The sequence below is a fragment of the Bombus pascuorum genome, chromosome 7 (genome assembly GCF_905332965.1).
Source record: "Bombus pascuorum chromosome 7, iyBomPasc1.1, whole genome shotgun sequence".
Taxonomy (NCBI): domain Eukaryota; kingdom Metazoa; phylum Arthropoda; class Insecta; order Hymenoptera; family Apidae; genus Bombus; species Bombus pascuorum.
In genome coordinates, this window is record NC_083494.1 from 15,266,876 (window position 1) to 15,282,856 (window position 15,981).

Sequence of the window (15,981 nt, forward strand, 5' to 3'; positions counted from 1 at the left end):
TTGGAAAATGACGAAAATGCCACAAATACACGTTACTCAAATATTTATTTAATTTCATACCTCATACAAGTATTCGTATGAATTACTATCCATATTCGCGTCTAAAATAGACATGCGAATTGGGAAATATTTTTAAATAAATACCATAAATAAAATTAACAAATCTTTTTTAATAAAATTTTTTAAAAAATTTTCTTTGAAATAGTTAGTAAGCTTTCTTTAGAGTAAGGCTCTTTACGCATTATTTTTTTTCTTTTTTAAAATAAACATACATTGAAAAAATGAATAAGTTATTTTAGAATAAGAACTGTTATATATATCCGTGTTATCCGTGTTATATATATTAAAAATATCTTGTAAATAATTTCAAGAGATTACATCAAAATATTATATCTTTATTATTCATATAAACGGTATACAATATGTTACAAGTATATATATAATATAGATATATATATATATATATATAATATATATGTTCGTGTAAATTATACTTTTAAAGCTAGGTACATAGATGTTTGTGCAGTAAAATTCGAAACACTTTCCCTTAATTTTTTCTTTTATAATTCCAAATATTCGGACGTTGGCCGTAAAAGCCTCGCTATAGTTATGTACCGTAACCACAATTAGAAAATGTGGAAGGTATAAATGTAAAAGCCAAAAAACATTTAGAATTACGAAACGAATCGAAAATATATTGTTGGTCATTGTTTAATATCTATGTTCATATCTCTTCAAGGCACATTTGAAATATAATCAGTATACTCATTTCCATATTACAGAGGAATTTACTAACATTAATTGTTCCTATCATTTCACTAATAGTGTCTGGAGTTAGACTTCAATGAAATTAAAAAAGTGAGAAAGAAAAACGAGAGAAAAAATCAATAGAAAAATATAAAATATTAAAAACTCCTTTAGCCAAAATCACAGACAAGTCCCTTACTTTCTCAAACAGAGCACAGAAACGCATTTTTCATGGTCTTAATTCTAGAATAATAGTTATATAAATATTATAAATATACATTCATATATATATACGTAGTCTTATCAAATTATATACATACACGTATACATACGCTTCTTGATATTGAACATTCGCTAATAATAAAATTTACATTTTTTATTTTGCATACGTAACGTTATTATGTATATTTACATGTACGCACGTACAGCATATAAACAGTGGTCTCTTTCATGTGTACATGTATATTGCGTATGTATATATATATATATATTTATACATATATATTTTGATTATATCCTTTTTTGATATTCAGATCATGAAGGATATCTTCCATAATACTGCACCTATTTCTATGTACATAAAATGTTTACAGAACATAATGAAATATAGATAAAACGTACGCCGATGATAATAACAAAAATAGTAACAAGTGACTTTGCAATTATTACGTGTTATCGTTACTACACATAGATATGATAAAATGCCCTGCTCATCGGCTTTGTGAAGGTTCACGGTTTTGTTACCGTCCCTTCTTCATAGTATTTATAACATTTTATATTAAAAAAATTAATTTGCAAGATCAAATCCTTGCTCTGCCAATATCATCATAATACACGCTCACTAACACTCTTTTATTGCATGCACCTTTCCTTTCCTTCAGCGAATATTTACCTAGTCAGGTCCTATATGACTATAATACGTCCTTTGTTGGAAGTTGCACAAATTTCCCAATGAATATCAATATGCGGGCATTTTTATTTCAAGTTAGATAAAATGGCTATCATCTGCACTGCAGGTATTTATTAACAGGTATAGAATGCTTGACGTAACATTTTAATAATTACACGCAACGCAAAGTGAAAACTAGAATCTTTCTTCAGTATGTAATAGTAACAAGATTATTCATTAACAAACTATACAAGAAACTATATTCCATAAACCACATTTGTGGGACATTCATGCAACATAAAAGAAATATTTTTACATTTTGAGTGACGAAATAATTATAGCAGTCACAGTATTAATATTCATATTAACAGCGATTAACGACATAGATATTAACAATAATAACGTAGTACATTTTTGATAAATCGGAAACGTTATTATTTTTTTTTTTTTTTTAACAGCAATGAAAGCAATTATTTCAATAATTCAGCTAATAAGAAATTGTATTAAGAAATAAATGAATAAGATTTTGGTTTACTTAGCACAAGTTTACGTCATGAACAACTGCTAAATATGAAAAATATATATCTCTTATGTATTATTTTTGGTAAGTTTTGTTCTGTTGGCGGCAACTGCTGCAAGACATGCCAGTGCTTCTAAGTCCGGCGATGCACACCATGCTATCAATATTTGCATAATTAATTAACTTGATAATAATTAAATAATATAAGCTTATATCGTATTTATAATAACAAACATGAAACGTAATATCCTCTATTTTCATAATCTTAAATATTTTAATTTTGAAACCAAGAATGTTTACAAATTATAAAACTTAAGTACAAGTGAAAACTTTGCAGATTGGAACGTAAATTTATGTTTTCTAACTCATACATAAATACCTTATAATATAAATTGAAGCTTTAGTTAACTGAATTCTAGTTCCTAATAAAAAGTACAATTTCTTCTTGTAACTTTCACTTCTTTATAGATGAAAACATAGATAATCTAAATAAAAGATAAGACAATTTTTATAAGTTTTTCTTTCATAAAAATAATAACGTTCCAATCTGAAAAATTTACAAGAAATATTTCTGTTATATTTATGAACAAAACACTAAGAAGTAAAATGAAAGTAAGAAATAAACAATACAGTTTATTTCGTCTATACTTACATTTATTGGGTTCCTCGATCTCAATTTGCTTTGAATCATTTATAGCTGCCGCGTTACGTGTAATGCTTTGTTTTCGTGCTTTCCTTTTTTGACTTCCAACTAGAAGTTTCTCAGCATCTTCTGAATTTTCACGTTCTGTTTGGGATATTTTTGTATTGTTTTGACCGTTTGCTTGATCGTTGCTGTCGAAATTATTCTGATGCCTTTTATTATTCGAAGTCGATGTTAATTTTTGTACAATTTTTTTCTTTTTCGTACGTTGTTGCTTCTTCTTTTCCTGAAATTCTTCTAAACTTAAAGATGGTAACGCTTCAATTTTCTTTTCTAAATTAAAGTCCCTACATAAGAAAATGAAAATAATACATTTTCGTTGTATATTACACAATACTTTAATGCGTAACATTATAAAATGACATTAAACTTACTCAGCTCGAAACCTTTTTCTTGCAGTCCATGGTCCAAAATCAACTTGTCCTTCTGCGCCTTCAGTTTCTGTCTCTTCTGGCTTTGATGCCTCTATATTTCCCTCGGCGCTTTAAATAATACTTATATTATTTCTTTTTGTTTCCATATATATAACAAAAATGCAAATGATAAACGAATTTAAATTACCTTTCAACAAGATGCTCTAATTCGCCGCGAGAGCTATTTCCACCTTCACTACTCAAGGAATCTGTTTTTTCACTGACATTTGAAGAAATAGAGTTTCTTCTTTCAGTTGCTTGACCATCAATGCTAATGAAAGCATCAATCAGAAGTAGGTTATTAATGATGAAATCATATTTTACATGCAACACAAGTTTAATGAAATATTGTAATTATTTACCTACGATTTCCAGTTTGTCTTCTTCTCTTAGGCTGCTGTCCTGATGCACCAACATTTTTCATTTGTTCTGCAAGGAACTTTTGATAACGTAAACCTTTGCATGTTCGTTCACTTCTAAAATTACTTTCTTCTGAAGGCATGTTCGTAGTTAAAAAATTATTTATTTCTGTTTTTTCATCTTCTGTATCCTAAATACAATTGTTAATGTTAGAAATGAGAAATTTCAAGAAACAGTACGACTATTTAATTATTTAAAAATAGAAAATTTAATTAAAAAGGTCCCTTACATATTGATGCACATTATTATTTGATTCAGATTTTTTTCTCTTTTTTGCATCAAAAAGATCAGCTTTACATTCTCTCTTATTATCAGATGAAAAAGGTACTTCTAAATATCTTTTTTTAGGAGGTTTTGGAACTTCATTATCATTTTCAATCACAGAACCATTAATAGTTACTTTCTCATCTGCTGCTTGTGTTTTTTGAGGTGTAAATAATGAACTGAGGCCACCAATTTGGGATTCATCAGCTAATTTTCCTGGTTGAATTGATTGTCCATCTCGCTTATCAGATTTCGAATAATCGGAAGACTTGTTCTCACATTTTACACTTTCTACTATTTGCTCATTAGAATTTGTTTCTGCCTTTTTGTTTGTAGGCCTAGTATTCAAAGTACGTAAAGGAGGTGCTGGTAATTTGTACCACTTAAAGTCAGGATTTGCATTTAAGAATGCATCTTTGTACTGAAAAATTTTAAATTGTAATCATAAAAATTAAAATTAGGAAAATTAAGAATTTGTAATTAAAATTTCTAATATATAACTTAAAAAAAAAATATTTAGTTTTTAATAAAGATTTGTATAGGATTGTAAACAGTATTGAGTTTGTAAGATTTACAACTGACTATGTCAAATTACATCAACAGTATAATTACTAGCATGACATTTAACTTCCTTATTATGCAAGTAATTTACCTCCTGTGCTAGATTTGTATAAGAACGTTTTTGATCTGGATGAAGAGTGGCCCACCATTCTCCAAGAACTCTTGTAACTGCTCGATTTTCTAAATGTGGGAAACCAGATCGCACAGAACCACGATGACGTTTACAAAAAATAAGAAAAGCATTCATTGGTCTCCTTGCATGGTGGGCTGGTTCTCTTAATTCTCGTGATTCCTAATTGTTAATACAATTTGATAAATCTATTAATACATATCTCTTCACAAATATATATAACTGGTTAATAAAAATTATGTAAAGTAATCTGATTGAAATAAAACATGTGTATGTATGTGTGTAATTATTTTCTATTTCTATTTAAATATGGTAAAAATATGTTTTTAATACTATGTTAAACAATTAATAAGATATGAATTAAAATATTTGTAATTAAATTAACAAAAATATTTAGGTATAAACACAAATACCATCTCTTAAATTAAGTAAATCATTATTATTTACAGAAATTAATATATATTACATATTTAGTTGTTATTTGTTACAAAAATTATATAATATGATGTATAACAATAAAAAAATTACATATATTTTTAGATCAGAACAATATTCAGTTATATTAGGCAGTTGTGAAACCTTAAAATCACATACCTTGACAGATTCTAAGGTCACATATGCTTATCTCTACATTCATAGATAATAGCAATATATTGAAACTAATTGTTTATATTAAATGTACAATTTAAAGAAATACACACAAAAATATGTTGTTACTAATTTAAGAAATGGATGCATGTGCATACATTACTCATCTATGTGTATATACCTTTTTTAACATTGAATAAGCACAAGTGTCATTTGAACATTTTTTAAATGAAATATTTATTAAAGACAATTACTAATATAATATACTAAATGGTAAATAATATGTTTTTCAGTTATTTATTCAATGAAGCATATTAAGAACGAAATTATAAGAATATTTTATTATTTTATCTAAGGTAAATTAATTTTATAAAAATAATTTTCTTGATAAAAAAAACTTTATTGATTATTTGATTACGAGTGCAATTAAATGCATTACTTGTAGTATACGTTATTCCCCATACTTTTTCTAATGTTCTATTCACGTCCATACTTAACGAATTGTTATACAAGTGATGAAAAAATGTAAACGTGAATCAACACACAAATATGACGGAGATTGTGCATATGCACGTATACAACGCATACATACACATAAGTGAATAAAATAAAAACAGAAATATATCCATTTTAATGGAATGCAATCTTTTCTTTATTTATCCTTATCTTTCCAATATTTCTACCTTCACGATAAGTCAACTTTATTACGAAACGAGAGTATAATAAAAATATATTAATTTGTGTTCTGTGCACAATATTATGAAATCGATCATAAAATTTAAACATCAACAGTAAAAAGTCATGAGAAAGATTACATATGCTGCGACGTTTGTAAAAACGATTTTTCCAAAAAAAGATTGCGTTCCATGATAACTCTAAGACAAAAAAGAAAATCACGTCTATTTATGGTACAACGAGGAGAACGATCTACAAATGCTTTGGATTGGTAGAGAATCCAATGTCAAAGGAATGAAAGATTCGCCACATTCCCGAAATATTTCGTAATAATATTGACAATATACGATTAATATTAAAATTGACGGTAGTAGTAGCAGTAGTCTCATTGAAAAAGAAATATAGATATCCGCCGTCATAACAGGCATATGTTAATTTTCGTATTCTGTCTAATTACTTCAGCTGCACAAAGTCCAGGATATTTTCAGTATGAAATGTCGCAATTCCTCACTAATTTCGATTTATGTAAAAGTCGGATCGTTAGTCAAAAATATGATGAAAAATATGATGAAGGAAATATAGTCAAAAATTGTTAGGGCATGTCGGTTGTCATACGTCGCAGCTTTCGTTAATGCTATTGTACGTTGATTGCCTCGATCGCACTACCTATCTCCGTCAAATTCGTATGAGCTTTCGATGTTTTGAAAAAAAATTTCCAACATATTTCATATGAACCAGACATCGAAGAGAATTGCACATTGCACATTTTTTCCAAGACCTCATGACACCTTTCCGATCATCTACTGACAGCTGCTTGTGCAAATGTAAATACTGCATATAACAATTTATACGTCTTTCTATGCACCGATGATCTGGCAAATATTTGAATGAAGTGAAACGTCCCTTGAAAAAATTCCCATTCACGCAAAACGCTACTATATTCTTGTATAATTCGTTCTTGAGTCCCTCTAATTGTCAAATATTTATTAACATAGAACTAAGCCCAAGACGTTGTTGTTCCTTTTAGTATGACTAGTCTCGAGACATTGTATAAATCCCGTTTTTTGACTCAAAATCATCGCGAATAAATCACACGTTCGACTGTTCAGAATGAAAAATTTAACCTTAGACAGTATTACGAATTCACTGTTGACACGGACGTATCGAAAAGCCATTGGCAATTCGAGAAAAATACAATGTATTTCTCCCTACTCACCTTGCGTTGTTGCTCGTTGGCAGCCATTTCTGATTTCACTTGACAATTCACTCAGCGGCGCATAATAAAGATAAAGCTTCGGCACTGAGTGTCCTCTCTTTTCCTCCGTATCTTGCTTTCTTTCTCTGACTCTTTTCCGTGCACGAATTAACCTCTCCTTCTTACGTACTATTTCTATCTTTTTCCTCCTTCGATGCCTTCGTCCACATTTGTTTCTGGTGGCCCACGTGAAAGAAAATTCTGGCAAAAAGTCACGATATTTTATCACATTTCACGAAATTTATTAGCCGCTTTGAAAAACATTTCGGGCTATGTTTTACTCACAAGTCACACAAACAGTATTATTCCAGCGATTTGTGTTTGCAACTAAATCATTTGTCGTGCAAACGTCACGAATCTACAAACGTCACTGTTAAAACCAGTCACGCGCCTATATGTGCTCGTTCCAAAAGAATTAATCTGAATGAATCAATAGATTCTAAATCGTATCGACTGCTAATATTATTTTAAGTCTCTAATGAATACTGAATTCTTGTTTCGCTTCGTATAAAATTACACACACTATCGAGAGAGCAATACGTTAATGTTGTACACATTTTCAGCATCGTGCGCATTGTGTTCAAAAAAATAAAAGGTTCGCGCGTATGAGCATATCAGTGTTACCAATTAAACTACACAAACATTACTAAAAGAGATTTATTATTCCTGAATATTTTACTTTTTAACCCTTAAAAATGAAGGATTTACAAATTTGTATAATATTTCTCAATTAATATAAATTACAATATTAATTTTTTATTATAAATTACGCATTATCTTTGAGATTAAGGCATTGATTAATAATGAAGATATTTTTCAGTTTGTGATAAAAATGCTGAGTTGATTGCCAATGAAATATAATGGAAAATCAAAATGACTGTGCAAAGCATCTACTGCACGATCATATGAATAAACAGTAAACAGGTCTCGATACTTGCTAAAGAAAATCGTTCGAAAATTGAGTTCTGAAAAATAAACATGGAAGACAAAAAGGGTCTCGTTCTGTGAGACAGGCAAAGATGAGTAGACTGTCTCTGTCTCTGTCTCTGCCTGAGACATTCGTAATATCTGTATATATGAATATATGATTATATGTATATAATTTTTTTTCGACTCAAAAGACGGATAACATCGCCGATACCTTTGATATGGAAATGTTCAGATCTGTTTATAGTTGATAAGACCGTGGTCTGGACACGCAGATCTGCCTTATTTATTGTTGTATGAAAAAGTTTTTCAAGACGAAATTACAGTTTTTCAAACCTGTATTTACAGTTTTGTCAAAATAAGCAACTACATGAAATTGTTGTTTGAACAAAAAAATATAGTATTCAATAATTCTTTCATTGTGTATTTTTAATATTTTTATAGTAGTTTTAATGTACAATTTCATAATTCACAATGAAAATGTAAATTTATAAATATACGTTACATATATTAATCCCAGAGGTGTTTTATTCAACCATTTATGCAAATATAGTATACAAGTGAAAAGTACAAAATATTCTTTGGCAGTCATGCGTTTCTTACCATAATGGGCAAAATTTATTCAAAAATTTCATATAGTTAATAAACAAATTAATAAACAATTAATCTTTCCCTACTACAACTATATACCATGAACAAACAACCCAAAAATGTTAGAAAGTAGCAAGGTCACAAAACGCAGATCTGCTATAACAGTTTCAAGTACCGTCAAGGGTAAACATGAAATAAGTCATTATAAAAAAAAGCATACATTGCTTCATCAAATTATATCACTTTGTACTTGTTACAATATAGTGAACTGGAATATCAGTTTGATATATTTATTAATCTCCTTCACTTTCTTGTTATTTATATTATTTATTCTTTGTAGAATATTTTTTCTTTTCGTCGCTTTCAAAGCCAGAATCCAAGTCATCGCTTAGACACTTTTTTAATGTATAAATTTTAGAATGCTGCTGCAAATCTCTGTTTTCAATTGATAGCTTCTTTATGCAGCTTATTAATTGTTCAAAGAAATTAGGATAACTATCATACCCAGGAAACATATTTACATCTATGATCGCATATTTTTCGGTATGATTTTCAATAACAACATCCACACCAACCAAAAGCAATCCAAAAAGTTCAGTAACTCTCTTAACAATCTTCTCTAGTATTTCATGTTTCGGTTTTACGGTTACTGGAATGTCTTCCTCTGTCAGAATTGACCATTTAGACCTGGAATCGCTCTTACATATATCATGAGAACTAAAAAATATTGTGTTTAATGCAGTACAGTCTTCTTCATAAAAGTTTTTGAAACTAGGTCTTTCAACTACATGAAAGTTTTCTCCAACTATATATATTTTATAAAGAATTGCATTATGGTTGACAAATTGTTGAGCCACACAAGGAGGCTGACAATCCTTCACACCCGCTTCATTAAAAATCACCATCATCTAAAAAGCATGATTATTATTAACCTTTAAATAACATTCATACGTTTTCTAACGATTAAATTACCTTATGTGCATCGTTGGAACCCTGAGCCACAAGTGGTTTACAAAGAAATGGGAACTTAATATCTGCCATTTTTAACAGCGATATATTCTCAATAGCATTTTTACTTTTAATTTCTACAAACCTTGGAGTAAATACCCCTATAAAAAGATAGATCTTATAATCATATGATTCACATATTTTATATATAGATTGTTATTTATTAATTTTAATTATTATTAACTTTATTAACTTTAATAAAAAATTATCGAATCTAAGTACTAAGAATTTGTATTTACCATCGAGTTGTAGCTGTTCTTGTAAGATTTCGTACGATTTATAACGATTTATTAAAATCCTAATATTGTCCAAAGGGTCGATAACTATTATTTCGGGATGTTGGTAGAAGTATTCTTTCATTCTCGAGATAATTGCTTTGGCCTGGAATATAAATTAATTGTCATAACGTTGTTAATCACAATAAATATAAAAAATTTGTTCATACATATTGATCACCATATTCAGCATGTGCTAGTTTGTCTGTCATTTTGTATATAAAAACATGGAATGGTCCCTGAGGTTCAAGATCAGAGTTTATATCAATCTGAAATTAACGTATCAATTCTAAAATATTTGATAAAATATTATAGACGTATATAAATTATAAATAAAAGATTTTATACATAACCTCACATTATTATAATATCATGTATGACATAACTATTTAATTATAATTTCAGAAAGCTTAAAAAATTATTTACCATTTTTAATAGAAACCCTTCAGATTCACAAACACTACAAAAGTCATTCCAATTAAATTTTTGACGTTTTTTTTCAGATATCGAGTAACCGATGACATACTTGTCGCACATTTTTTTTCGCGTTGTTTTCTTATGTTGAATATAATTTTTATCTATTAAAGCGTATACAGTACATCATTTCAATAATAATTGTCAAGTAAATTATACTCTATTAATGCGTTATTTCAGAGATTCATGTGTCAACTAATTTCATATTTCTCCCGAAATGTAAGGTTATGTTTGCATGATTTAAGAAATACTCCACGATATTATTGTATTCCCTTTGGTTATATACATTTTACATAATCAGTTTATTTTCTTAAAGCAAAGTATTTTCTCAAATTTTATTCTCATGTACAACTTGGGTTATCGTTATATTTATTTTAGTGTAATAAATGATCACAGGTTATTGCGATATAATAATGACAAGCACATTTCACATTATTTATGCTTAATTACACGACACTTATAATAATCCAATACATAACATGATTATATAAAATTATCACTTTATTTACAATACTTTCATGATATTTTTCATCGTGTATTTAATGGTCTTTTCAAATCATAAATATTCGGGAATATGTCACCGTCGTTGCATCTTCAATTGCAGTATTTGTAATACACATTCTTCATGTTTATGTTTCTATGGCGCGCTTTCTATGAAATCAGCAATTTTAAATTTCTCCCATGCTCTGTATAAGAGACTAAAAATAAATCGATTAAGTATATTTAAAAAATATAGTTTTCATAATAAAGGTTCAATTAACAAAATGATAATATAACATTGAAATTTCTTTAAATAATTTAATTTCTTACTAAGATCTTAACTTTAAGATTTTAATTTATAATAATTCTAATACTAATACATATCGTTATACAATAGTATAATTTTAATATTATTTCATGTATATATATATATATATATATTACGAAGTTTGTTATTTTACCTTTGAAGATTCGTTCCAAGAAGTCAACATCTCTTTCGTAACGAAAATCGCGACGTTATTATCGAAATCATCGGTGTTTTCGCCATCTGATCGAATCTTTGTCAACATTCGAACTTCTCCGAGAGAATATGAACCGGAACTTGGCATGTATAGTTCCCCTTCGGAGTGTGAAGTATCCGACGAAATTTCCATCTGAGATAATGAAACATAATTAGACGAATAATTTAAAAAATATATAAATTTCAATATTAATTATTTTTATTGATTTTATTCGAAAAACTTTTGCGCATGGAATTAAAAATTAATAAAATCGAGCAAATTCGTCTTAATTCTCACAATTGCGAACATGATAATATATTCTTAATACAAAAGGTAGGAGACTTCTGCCAAATGAATTATTGTCGGACTACTCTATTAAAAACGGATTATAAAAAATTTCAAAACGCATAAATATACAGAATACGTTATAATATTTAACAAAGAAAACGCCTGCCTAGATTCTATTATTTTAATTATATTCGTAAAAATACCAACTTGTATAAATATTCGCAGTTTAATTATTACGTTGGACACGTTAAATGCTAAAGAGATATTTCTTACCTTGTTCGATTCTATCGTAGATATCGTAGACGTACCATTAGAAAGCCTGTAAAAAGTATAATTTGAGAATAGTACAATTTGAAGGAAATCGATTAAAGAAAATAATGACAGTAATTAAATAATTGTAGATATAATTTCATAAATATTTTTTTAGTTAATACGACCAAACATCAAACGTACAACGACCGATTAATTAATTAAATTACTTGAAATTGCGCGTGTTTTAAGGTATTTCCTTTACCTCTGCCGTTGATTAAGCAAACTTGAATAATTGGTATTGGCATCGAGACACGTAGAAGAGAAGAACTTTTTGTCCACTCCTTCATACACATCGGATAAAATGTTCTTTTTCTCCAATAAGCTATCGAAACGCGAGTTATTTATATTGCTTATTTTATCAACAATCGCATTATTCGTTTCCATCTGCTTAAATTCGTTCGCTTCCTGTGAAAGTTTCGTATTATTCGATGAAGTTTTCGAAAGGTTTCTCGAGGAAGATCCAAGAGACGCGCAATCGCGCAAAGAATCAGACGATAAACCCTGCGAGATATTATCATCGAACTGTTTGTTTTTCCCTGGATTTTCCATCGAACACAATTCTACAGATTTCTCTTTTTTCAATTTATCAATCGTATCGTTCGAAGATACTGATCTTTCATTCCAAGTTTCAAGGTCATCACGCTTCGCATCTTCGTCATCGTTCGTTTTCACCGAGGTTTTCTTAATATCCTTTACAGCTGGCTCGTTGTTACGTAAATTCATTCTTTCATCGATATTTCGCAGCAGATTATCTCTCGAAGTTTCAGCAACGTGGTATTCTTTGCTCCTGGTTGGTTCGTGAATAATATTAGACACAGTTGTCGTAGAGATTTTATTTTCCTTCTCACTTACTTCCATCCGCAAGTTCGCATCCTTCTTCGAGATACTATTCTCGTCATTCTTTTCAGGCTCCTTTTTCGTATTAACAATTCCACCGCTTATTTTAATATCCTCCGCCAATCCGATATCGCGGTCTATTTTATCCGCAGAATTTTCGTTTCTCGATATATCAACGTTACATTTTAAAGACGATCGGTCCTCGGTATTAGGAATCGACTCGTTAAGAACAGCGTCGTCGCGTTCGGATTTAACCTTCATCGAAATATCTTTTTCGATAATTTCTTCGTTCAAGTTAGTTTCAACCCGCGCGTGTTCCATTTGCGAATCTCGTTTCTCAGATTCGTCATCCGATTTCGTCGCTCCGACCATACGAACGTTGTTCGAAGCCGCGTTGTATATCGACGATTTTCCAGAAACTAGCGACTGCAGGTTTCCACGACTGACCTCGTCGTTCTTCAAACTCTGCAACAAGCTCTTCGCCATCAGAGGCGCTATCTCGTTTACCTTCGGCATGTTCTTTATTTTATCTTCTACGAAGCGCGTTTCTTCTCGAAGAGCGCGCGCCATCAAGTTTTCCTCGATCCTCTCTTCCGCTTCAACATCTTTTAAGACAGCGGGGCGAGCGATATTCCGCAACGTCGTATCATCGAAGTTACCTCCCTGAACCTCTCCTTCCTTCAATTCCAGCGCGTTCATCCCGAGAATCGTCGCCCTCTCATCGCGAGACTCGTCTTTGATCGTCGGTGACCTCCACGTGTCTTGCGACATTTTCGTATCGTTCGCGCTCTTCGTATCCGTACTCGAAGACTGCGGCCAAATCGAAGAGGCGGTTAAGCTCGAGCTATCGTTCACGATTCGAAATAAACGCGTTCTACGAGGAAAAATGTCTCTCGGCTCGTTGGTACCGGTCGTCGTTTCGCAATTCCTGCTGTTATCTTCGCTCGAGCCGGTGGTTTCTTCGTTCGACGTTCTCCTCCGAGGGGCCGGTCGATCCCTCGTCCTCGAGTTCGTTGGGAAAATTCGCGTCGTAAATTTTTCCGAGACTCTCGGCGCGATACACCTTCTCCTCGAACCATCCTCGTCTCTCGTCGATACAGACGACTTTAAACACGTTGTAGCTTTCGTTCGTTCGATCCTATCGAGCTGCCGTTCTTCGTTCACGTTCGCTTTATTTCTCGCTGGCAATCGTTGATCTTCGATCGTCGATTTCGTCCGATCTCGACGTTCTTCCACCTCCATCTCTGTACTCTGATCGAATTCGCAATTTTCCAATTCAATCGCTGCATTCCGCTTTGCAAACTTCTCCGACCTAATCGTCGAGTTCTTCTTTACTTTTGATACCGCGCTGTGTTTAGCGCGCGCGTGAAACCGATCAGCCAGCGTACTTTGTTTGAATAAATTTTCCGCTCCATCGGTTTCCAGCGTTGCGGTCTTCGCGCTGTTTATCGCAACCAGATCAGCGGGTTTTCCTCTCGTCGTATCTTGCGCGCGATATTCGTCGAGCTCCGGTCGCGAAAGAAACCTGTCTATCGTTTTCGTCGATCGAACGACGCTCTCGATTATCTTATCGTACGAAAGCAACACCTGGTCCAACTCGTCCATGGAAGGTTCGTACAAATTGCAAAGATCGTCCGATTCCTCGCTTTCTTCTGTGAAGATCGCGCTCGACGAAGAAACGTTGTCCTCCGCGTAATTTCCCCGCTGTTTCTCGTCTCCGTTGCAATATTTTTGAACGATGTTCGCGAAACGTTTATCCATCGCCTCATAGCGCTCATCCTCCTCCGTTCTTCGCTTCTCGCAAACCTCCTTGTGTCTTCTTTTATTGGTCTTGTGCTTTTCTTCCACTTCCCTGCTCGATAAGGGAACCTGCTCGTCGTTCGTTCGAAGTTTCCTCGAAGAGCCTTTGAATCGTTCAGGTTGATCGTTCGAAGCTCGTCGGCTTTGCAAGCGTTCGACGAACGTCAACGGTGTTTTCGAATTCTCCTCGCAAATTGCATCTGCTCCTCCCGTATTTTGCGACTCCACGCGACTTTCGTGATTTTTCGCTCGCGGCGGACTCCCGTCCTCCGCTATTTCCTCTTCAGGGGATTCCTTCCTCTCCGAGATTCGCTCGTCGAATCTCACTTGCTTCTGGTTGCCCCTCGCCGATATTTTCATCGCCGAATCGTCCGTCCCTTCCTCGATAATCTCACTCTCGGGTTCGTCGTTCGAAATGTCCTCGATCGTTTCTCTAGAATTCTCCTTCGACGCGACCTCGTCGTCGCGATCCATCGACTCTAGGTTTCCCTCGCTCTCGAGATCCTTCGCTGTCGTTTCGCGAGCATCTCCCAATTTTTCGTCCCATTTATCGTCCAATTTTTCGTCCAGTTTATCGTCCAATTTTTCGTCCTTCGCCAAACTATCGCAGGACCTCTTTGTCGCAACTCTTTCCGATTTCCTAGGAACGCGCGCCGCGTCCGATCCATCGCCACTTTCCACACGGTCTTTCCAACCTGCTCTCTTCGATTTCCCCTTCGTCCTACTTTCACCGTCCTCCGCTATTCTTACGACTTTCTCCCTCTTCCTGGGAGAGCCGTCCTTGCCGCGAAAGTCACGACGAACCACGTAAGTTGCGACGTTGCGACTTTCCTGCACGAACGACGGATCCGGTGAGATGCGAATGCTCGCCAAGCTTTGGGTGACCAGGTCTCCTTTGATATTCACCGAAGGACCCATCCGCACAGAGAACGCGTTCGTCCTCTTGTCGTCTCTCCGCGTGTCTTCTGGCGGAGGACGCGTAATACGATCTTCGTTTTCACACTCGTCGTCCTCGGGCGCGGGACACGAAGAGGAAAGTCTTTGAACGTAGCGCTTCCTTCGTCGCGAGAATTCCTCGTAACGATCGTCGGAAATTTGAAATTTGGGCGCCGTTAGGTCGACCGTCCTCTTGGCTTTGATCGCGTCGCGTTGCTCGCGACCAGGTCGATGATCGCTGGATCCCGCGTCGATCCAGCCGTTCGCTTCTTGGAACTTGTAGGCCACTCGCTCACGGATGTACAAGAGTTGATCGTTCTCGTCGTCGAACGCCGAATCGTCTGGTTCTCTGAAAGAAAAGTCAGGCTGTGTATCGATATCGTTGAGA

At 33.1% G+C, this 15,981-nt stretch overlaps 3 protein-coding genes across 6 annotated transcripts in view; all 3 read right to left on the reverse strand.

Moving 5' to 3' along the window:
• Nucleotides 1–374: 374 nt before the first annotated feature.
• Nucleotides 375–7,657, reverse strand: LOC132909304 (HMG box transcription factor BBX). Of its 2 annotated transcripts, XM_060964067.1 has the most exons (9): nt 7,451–7,657; nt 7,127–7,366; nt 4,609–4,809; nt 3,922–4,377; nt 3,635–3,822; nt 3,421–3,543; nt 3,234–3,341; nt 2,809–3,146; nt 375–2,313 (listed from the first exon to the last, which is right to left on the reverse strand). In XM_060964067.1, exons 2-9 carry the CDS (start codon nt 7,151–7,153, stop codon nt 2,225–2,227), a joined length of 1,530 nt encoding a protein of 509 aa, XP_060820050.1. In that variant the 5' UTR covers nt 7,154–7,366; nt 7,451–7,657; the 3' UTR covers nt 375–2,224. The 2 variants fall into 2 exon arrangements, with proteins under 2 accessions (XP_060820050.1, XP_060820051.1); XM_060964068.1 differs by having other exon boundaries at nt 7,127–7,657.
• Nucleotides 7,658–8,598: 941 nt separating this feature from the next.
• On the reverse strand, nt 8,599–11,058 carry LOC132909313 (inositol-tetrakisphosphate 1-kinase-like). Of its 2 annotated transcripts, none has more exons than XM_060964085.1 (5): nt 10,950–11,058; nt 10,137–10,235; nt 9,931–10,072; nt 9,656–9,792; nt 8,599–9,591 (listed from the first exon to the last, which is right to left on the reverse strand). In XM_060964085.1, exons 2-5 carry the CDS (start codon nt 10,176–10,178, stop codon nt 9,007–9,009), a joined length of 906 nt encoding a protein of 301 aa, XP_060820068.1. In that variant the 5' UTR covers nt 10,179–10,235; nt 10,950–11,058; the 3' UTR covers nt 8,599–9,006. The 2 variants fall into 2 exon arrangements, with proteins under 2 accessions (XP_060820068.1, XP_060820067.1); XM_060964084.1 differs by having other exon boundaries at nt 10,393–11,022.
• LOC132909286 (zinc finger CCCH domain-containing protein 13-like) overlaps nt 10,923–15,981 on the reverse strand; it is a 58,037-nt gene continuing 52,978 nt past the window's right edge. For both annotated transcript variants that reach the window (XM_060964031.1, XM_060964032.1), the window contains 4 exons: nt 12,223–15,942; nt 11,982–12,027; nt 11,382–11,573; nt 10,923–11,138 (listed from right to left, as the gene is read on the reverse strand). In XM_060964031.1, the coding sequence (XP_060820014.1) occupies nt 11,109–11,138; nt 11,382–11,573; nt 11,982–12,027; nt 12,223–15,942 (3,988 nt within the window). In that variant the 3' untranslated portion in view covers nt 10,923–11,108. The remainder of the gene's footprint in view (nt 11,139–11,381; nt 11,574–11,981; nt 12,028–12,222; nt 15,943–15,981) is intronic.